At 36.7% G+C, this 8594-nt stretch overlaps 1 protein-coding gene across 6 annotated transcripts in view; it reads left to right on the top strand.

The window, feature by feature from the left end:
• The window catches only part of USP25 (ubiquitin specific peptidase 25), a 117196-nt gene extending 113293 nt beyond the window's left edge, over positions 1-3903 (top strand). For all 6 annotated transcript variants that reach the window (XM_019748906.2, XM_019748900.2, XM_019748902.2 and 3 more), the window contains 2 exons: positions 1985-2180; positions 2485-3903. In XM_019748906.2, coding sequence (XP_019604465.2) covers positions 1985-2180; positions 2485-2657 — 369 coding nt within the window. In that variant the 3' untranslated portion in view covers positions 2658-3903. The remainder of the gene's footprint in view (positions 1-1984; positions 2181-2484) is intronic.
• The last annotated feature ends 4691 nt before the right edge of the window (positions 3904-8594 follow it).

Raw genomic sequence — 8594 nt, forward strand, 5'->3', positions numbered from 1 at the left:
TCATGATGATGTCTATAATCAGGTCTGCTCCCTTAAGATGAGAGAATGCACTCAGTTCTTTATCCCTTCTTCATGGATCCCAAGTGTTGCACGTGATAACCCATAAATGTTCTTAAAATGGAATCGGTATGGTTACATTTTTATATTTAGATTTTTTTCATCACTCCACCACTCCCTTTTTTGGTAGAAGAGGAATGGCTGCATAGAGCACAAGGAATTACCATTATTCCAGAAAAATGATAGGTAGGTCTGAGTTTTTATAAGTAGCAGTATAAAACATCGGTCAAAGGATCATGGTAATACAGTATCCTTTTTTTTCACCTAGTCATTAGTAGTTTTTTCCTCAAATGTTTTTACTCTCTTTATGCTGAATATTGCTGCTATTACAAACTTTTTAAAAATCTTTATAGCAGTTTTTTTGTACCACAAACTTATGTACCATATTGGATGAGTGGGAAGAAAAAAGTAGAGTCATCAAAGCTGCATGACTTTCTGGTTTTGTGTTTGGCTCTGGGGAGTCTTAAGAGGGTAAACAGTGTTGGTTTTGGGCAGGTTATATTTTAAGGTATTTCCAGGACATGTTTTAATTCAGTCTTTCCATTCATTCAGTAGTTACCAAGTCCTTGATTTCATTTGCTTCACTATTTTCTATACCGTCTTCTTCACACCCTGTGCTTCTGCCTTACGTGAGGCTCTCACCCTCCTTCCTCTGTCCCCTCTGCTTCTTGATTTCAGTCGCCACCCCTTTCTAGTCTGTAATCTCATATACTACTTCCAGAATTTTCTGAAGACAAGCCCAATCATGCCAAACCTAACATTAAATTTCAGAATAATAACTTAATATGTCTTTGCATATTGTAAAAATTATAGTAGATACTTCAAGGCTAATCTCATTTAATCCTCTTAACCACTATGTAAGGAAGTATAATAATAGTATCTTGTTTTTCAGATAAACTGAAGCTAAGAGGTTACTTATTTTCTCAAAATTAGGTCATTGGTTGGTGGCTGAGTTAGACTTTTAGCATAAGCCCCTCTGCAAACTAAAGACAAATTGCACAAGAATGGCATAATATAAACACAAATGATGTAATTTTTATTTAAAATTCAGCTTAAAACTATAGTCATTTAAAAATCATATGTATCATGCTATAAACACAAGATTTCAAACATAAACCCTTAAATATTATTGCTCTTATTTTACCTGTATTCCTTATCTATCTCTTACGTCTCTATTTTTTATCTTAAGGATTTCTCAGTTCGCCTAGATCAGGAGTCAGCATACTGGGCATGTGTGTGCCCTAGCCCATCACTTGTTTTTTTATAAATAAAGTTTTATCAAAACACAGTCATGCTCATTCATTTACATATTATATAAGACTGCCTTTGTGCAACAATGGCCGGGTTGAGTAATTGCAACGGAAACTATTGTTCTTGAAGCCTACAATATTTCCTATCTTGTCCTTTACAGACAAAGTTTGCTGATCCCTGAACCAAATTGTAAGCTCCACGAGTTTTCTTTTAATCACTTGGGTACCCCTGCATCTAGAACAGTTTTGGGCACATAACATGAACTCAGTAAGAATTTTCTCAGGGGCTAAATGGATCGATTACCTTTATATTGTTGTCCCAAGGAATATATTCAGTTGACATTTATAGAGAAGATAATGAAGAGTTTTTCAAAATTAATATAGAGTCTGAATTTCCTTATTTTTAAAATTACTTTGCTTACTAAATTTTAGAATTGGGAGCTCACCTCGAGAATAAATAAAAATTGGCACCTATAGTGATGATCAAAGTAGTATTAGCTGAACATGAACTTTAAAATCATGACAACAGTATTTTCCCCATTTATTTTTCCTGATTGCTCTTTGTTCTAATACTGTTCGGAGCATACTTACTAGATTGTCTTCAGTATTTACACATACAGGTGTTTTTTATTTCATTAAAAAGGAAACAAACCTATTCTTTTTCTCGTTGCATTAAGAAATTAAATGAGCAAGCTGCAGAACTCTTTGAATCTGGAGAGGATCGAGAAGTAAACAATGGTCTGATTATCATGAATGAGTTTATTGTCCCATTTTTGCCCTTGTTATTGGTGGATGAGATGGAAGAGAAAGATATACTCGCTGTGGAAGATATGAGAAATCGATGGTGTTCTTACCTTGGACAAGAAATGGAAGGTGAGTTTAAACAATGCTAGTGCACACCTGGGTTGTTGGGATTAAAAGCAGTTAGAATTAGGTGTTATTTATTCTTTTCTTTATACTCTGTAATATTCACGTCATTACTTTTTTTATTTACAAACTAAGCTGTTCACACTAAGCCGTTGCCATTTATATTTTACCTCTTCCCCCAAAATAGTAATTACTTTATATGAAAAGACAATATGAACTGACCACTCCAAGTTAATAATTCATGTTGAAGATGGTAATTTCTCTCCCTCCCTCTCTACCCTTAGTTACCTTTAATTGTTTGTATTTGCAGCACATCTCCAAGAGAAGCTGACAGATTTTCTGCCAAAACTGCTCGATTGTTCTACAGAGATTAAAGGCTTCCAGGAGCCGCCGAAGTTACCCGCATATTCCACGCTGGAGCTGTGTGAGCGGTTTGCCCGAATCATGCTGTCCCTCAGCCGAACTCCTGCCGATGGAAGATGAACGGCACACACTTGCCCTATACACACTGTATAAACTTGTTTTAGTCCTTAACCCTTGCCTTCTTGTCACAGGGTTTGCTTGTGCTGCTATAGTTTTTAACTTTTTTTATTTTAATAACTGCAGAAGACAAAATAACTATACAGACTTTAGCCAGACTGCAAACAATAAAGCTGAGAATCGCATGGCACTCAGACTTTATTTCATCCAGAACTCATGTCTAATTATAAATCTGATTGATTTTATTATGGCAAAACCATGTTTTCGCCACCTTTCTGTTACAGTATTACTTTGCTTTTATCTTTATCTACAAGCTTTCCATTCAGTCTGGATCCTTCCATGACCACAGCCATTTAAGTGTTCGGCACTGTGTACGATACATAATATTTGGTAGCTTGTAAATGAAATTAAAGAATAAAGTTTTATTTATGGCTACCTATGTGTTTGTAAGCAGGTATATTGTATATTAGTGTATTATTTTACTTATATAAATGAATTTTGGGGATTGTTTAAGATTGGGTAATGAATAGGTTAATACAAACTTTTAATTTTGCTCTGTTAGCGCATTGAAAATTTACTAAATATTTGACACTTAAATATAGCTATATTTTTTATTAAGTTGTTAAACTTAATATGCTATCTAAACCTGTTTTGAATTCAAACCAGGTTTTCAGTGAATTCTAATCAGGTTTTCAGCTGATATTTAAGTCAAGTACACTGAAACTTTTAACCTTTTCTTAGATTAACCTTCTATTTTTTTATGTATTTACAAATAATATAGTAAGGTGACTATTTCAAGAGATACCAGAAAAAAATACTTGAATAAGGGCTATTTAATAGTGAAACTTATAAGAAATATGTATATGTATATATACACAAACACACACGTGTACACATACACACACATTCTTCATAATGGAAGATAATGTTTTGAATTATATAATCATTCTATTTTTGTAAATTGTATACCACTTTAATTGAAAATGTTCTCTACTAATCAGTGCTGTGAAATGAAGTTGATATTGTTGAACTAGAAGTTACGAGTATCTTACCTGCTTTTATTTACCTCCTTTTCAAAAAGGAAAAAGATGTAGAACATTTTATGGATGGAACTTCTGTTTAATGAAGTAATGTTGTGAATGAAAGTCAATGCTTTAAAGGTAATCATGTTACCAACAACCTATTTTTGAATTTATAAAAATTTCTTTATAAACAATACTTTGTTAGCATAGTAAAATCTATCATTATACTACGTGTATGTTTGTTGTAGCGTCGCCAAAACTAGTGCTTTTTGTAAGTGCCTCTCGCAAAAGGCCCTGACGGAGAAAGAAAAAGAAAATACTAAGTCATTAAATGATGCTACTCATAAAGGTATCAGCTGCTAAGGTATTAATTACAAGGAATTGGTACTATTTCTGTTGTGAAGTTAGATTTTGCTGATTGTAGCTATCAGAATGTGTTTTGGTGTAGATTTTAAATTCTCTACTTGAGCAGAAGTCATATTCTGCATTAGTTTTCAAATCCGGTCAAAAGTTTAGAAACTTCGTATGTATTATCAACACTTTGTAAATTACCTTCAGTATTTTATGATATTTTACCATAACGGTAAAGTGGTGTGTGTGTTTGTGATAACTGACTTCTAAGACACAAAGTGCTCAAACACCATATGGGAATTACTCCTTTCACAAGCCACATCCGGGGATTACATGTGGCTCTTGTGCCGACGGTAAGTGTTGTTATTATATTTACTTTGTAGTTAAGAGCCAGGTTACTCATTCCTAGTAAAGAACATGAAGTACTTATTTACAGAAGTGACCTTTTTCAAGACCTGGGGAAACTACTTGTTTTTATGTCAGCTTTTAATCTAGTCTTAAGATTTGGGTCAGTAAAGTTTTCATACACTATTTACTGAGTTAAATATAATGTATAGCTAGTAACTTAAAATTAGAACTTCATAAAGCTGTTGTCCATGGCCGATTTCACTGTGATTGAAATAACACTCATTTTGATTACTATAGTCCTCCTTTCCCACCTCCCAAAATTACATTTTGAAGTAATTTAGGGTAGAATTCAAATAGAAAGAACTTAAGACTTGTAGGAACTTCTTATAAACACAGGGTTTAGGGAGACTGTAGCCATGAGTGAACCTATGAGACCCCACTAATACTTTTCAGATTCATTGAAATACTGTAACGACCATACACCAAATCACTTGTTCTCATAATGTGGTCTCAGACCAGCAACTTCAGCACCATCTGGGAATGTGTTGGAACTGAAAATGCTTGAGCCCCACTGCACAACTACTGATTCAGAAACTCTTCAATGATCTGTGTTTTCATAAGTCCTTGGGATGATTCAGATGTCTGCTGAAGTTTGCGAACCGCAGGCTAAATAATATCAGTAGCATTTTATGCACCTTAAACTGATAAACTGATGCTATTTAATTTCTATTAACTTATGATCCCTGTTTGTTGGAAGAGTTTCAGTATTTCCCTGATTTGTAATTTCAAGGAAGTGATTAAAAATTATTTTGCTTAGTTTTAGATTTGAGACTAAGGTGATTTTTCCCCTATATTGATTTTCCAGGAGGTCAGTGTCTTTGTTTTATGATGCAGAATTGTTAACCTCTACCTCTGGGTCCCGTTATTCCCCAAAAGTATAGTCACTCCAATGCTTGGGGACATAAGGATACTCTTGTGTAGCCTTATTTTTTAATTTACATCATTAAGCAGATTAAATACCATTTGTTGTACCCATGATAACGTCATCCAAAGTGTGTGTGTGTGTGTGTGTGTGTGTGTGTGTTTTGCTCAGGCTTCCATAGCAAATTACCACAGACCAGCTTGCTTAAACAACAGAAATTTACTTCCTCACAGTTCTGGAGGCTGGAAGTCCAAGACCAAGACGTTGACAGGTTTAGTCCCTCGTGAGGCCAGCGTCTCCGTGGCTTACAGACAGACGGCCTTTTTACTCTGCCCTCACATGGGCTTTTCTCCGGGCATGTACATGCTTCTGCTGTCTCCCTCTTAGGTGATGCCAGTCACACTGCGTTAGGGCCCCACCACGAAGACCTCATCTAATCTCTTCAACACATGTATTTGTGTTGGGGGGTCACAGTACATAACCTGGCCCATCACAGGGCCCAAGTTATATACCTCCTTTCCAAAACAGGATTGTTAACATACCTTAAGCCCCAGGATCACAGTGCAGATATCTATAATTTTCTGCTCTGACATCTGCTTCATTGCTTTCTTTTACTTTCACTTAACTCTAAAACGGTATGAAAGTTATAGCAAATCAATTAGAAATTGCTCGCAATGCATTCAATCAGTGTGTTTTCACTGAACAAATCTGCAGAACAAATGCAGCATTCCATGAACTTGTCCTTGTTCATGTGTTTATTTGTCGGTTTCACGTCCCATTGTACCATGGATCTGTGCCTGTTTTCCTAGTGTTTTTATTCTTACCTACTCTACGTCCCTTTTCCATTCCTCATCCCATCCCCGGCCTGGAGGTACTACTGTTAACCGTTGCGGCCGTGTATTTCCCCATGTTTGGATAATGTTATGTGGTGTGTACATAAGCTTTGGGGGGAGAGGGAGTGGGTAGGGGTGGGGCCCTTGCTTTCACAAAAATGAAATAACCACCTATTTTACATGTTCTTTCCCCTCCTGTCGATTATAGCCTCCAGTCCTTTTTCTAATTAGCTTTGATAGAGGTGGCTTAGAATAATCAAATAATAACACTAATAAAAGTTAAATGAGTCATGATTGACAACTATGTACACAATTGAGTACACACATGCGCACAGACCAGAATTTCAAATACCATTCATTCCATATACAGTTCTCAGGGGCTTTTTCAAACCTTCGCTACTATCCTCAGCCTCAGCTCCAAGAAAAACCAAACGCTCTTTTTTTGCCTGATGGGTACATTGCCTACGACCCTCCCTCAGCTTTACTCCTCCCGACCTGTGAGCTTACAGGTAATTATTAGTTAACCAGGATGTAATAAGGGGTGGGCATTATTGATAATCCAATGTTATGAGGGAAATAAATATAGTATAAAGTGAACTTACAAATTTAAATTACAGCCAGTATTTTGGGACATAATTTCTACAAAATTAATTCAGAAAGTTCACTTTTTTCTCCTTACATTAGCCGAAGGCCTGTACAACATCAGTTTGTTCTTTAGCAAATGGTCCTCTCACTTTTTCAGTAATGTAGAGCTAGCTAGCCTAGTGCTCTCAACCCTGACTGTGCATAGAAAGCATGTGCAGCGTGTTCTTTCAAATGGGTCTAGGTCTTACGTGGATTCTTAAAAGACTTGAAAAATGAGGATATTTGGTAGCTGCTTCTCCAACTTCTAATTTTTCGAAGAATCACCTGTGGCCCTACCCTGAGCGATTAATTGTGCCTCGCTAACGTATTTGGGTGGAGAAATTTGCTTTTTGCGTTAGTGTGTGTCACATGAAAAGGCGGGAGTTAAGTTTACCAGTGGCCCCTCAGCCATGGGCATATTTATTCTGGTATGTGCCACAGCCAAAGCTGCACTCACAGCTTTTTCAGTCTTGAACTTACTGGACTTCTGTCTCTTCTGAGCGGTTTAAGACGACAGGCTCTAGAACCAGAGTGCCCAGGTCCAGATCCTGCTCCAGCTAGCTGTGTGTGGACCTTGAGTGAGCTCAACTTTTCTGTACCTCAGTTTCTCCATCTATAAAATGGAATTACAGAATAACCTAACAGGATCCTTAAAAGATTAAATGGGTTTCTATGTATAACACTTAGAAAATCTCTGCCGCATAAAGTGTTCAATAATTGTCAGCCTGTTTTATAATTTGTCACTGTTGATTACTCCTGCTCCTGATTTTCAGAATCTCTGCTTGAGATGGAGTTTTTTGAGCTACGCTGATTCCTACCTATATTCCTTGTCATTTCCTCTTCTTTCTGTTGCCTAAATATCATGGTTGTCAAGGCCGCTTCTAACCCTTCACCTTTCCTGTGTGGTTATGTCTCCTAGTTTGTCTTCCTGCACTGCCTACATGCTGATGATACACAGTTTCTAACACAATCTTAGGAGTTCTAGGCCCATATGTATTTCCATATAGACTTAGATGTTTCACAGGCACTTTAGACTTTGCATATTCAAAAGTGAATTCATCACTTCTTCCCAACCTAATGTTCTTATATTCCCTTGGTTAATTACATAATAATCCAGAAATGGGAAATTAAATTCTTTTATTTCCCATTAATTACCAAGTATCGACATGTCAAATTTTTTAATACTTGCTCATGCATCCCTTTACTACTGTTCTAAAGTCTCTCATCTCTTAATTTGGACAATTGGATTTGGCCTCTAGTGAAACCTCTGTCTTTGATCTTGTGCCTACAATTCATCTTCCACACTGTTGGCAGAATAATCTTTCAAAGAGTTTTCACATGTCTGTCTTCCACTGCTGGACTGAGCTTTAGAAGAAGATGGTACCTCTTGTTCTTGTAACCCCAATGCCTGTTAAATATCTTGCAGCTTAATGGAGGTGAAGTTTTGCGGGTTCTCCAGCCTTCCAGTCACCTTAGACCTCCATTGTCCAATACAACAGCCACTAGCCACACGTAGCTATTTAAATGTGAACCAGATAAAGTGATTCATACAAGCCACATTTCAAATGCTTAATAGCCACGTGACTATTGGCTACCGTATTGGACAGCATGTTTTAGAATATTTCCATATTCACAGAAAGTCCTATTGCACAGAGCTGTCCCAGACCGCTACTGATAAGGGCATCTTCCTCTAATATGCCTGGAACATTCAGACACCTTCCAAGTGCTAACGTGAGCAAGTTGGCCTTCAGCATCATGTCTCTATCTTGATCCTGCCATTAACCACTTTACTACATCTGCTCTTCAGATAGCACCGTTAGCAGCATGTGTCCAATCAGGA

The sequence above is a fragment of the Rhinolophus sinicus genome, linkage group LG01, assembly GCF_036562045.2.
Source record: "Rhinolophus sinicus isolate RSC01 linkage group LG01, ASM3656204v1, whole genome shotgun sequence".
Lineage (NCBI taxonomy): Eukaryota > Metazoa > Chordata > Mammalia > Chiroptera > Rhinolophidae > Rhinolophus > Rhinolophus sinicus.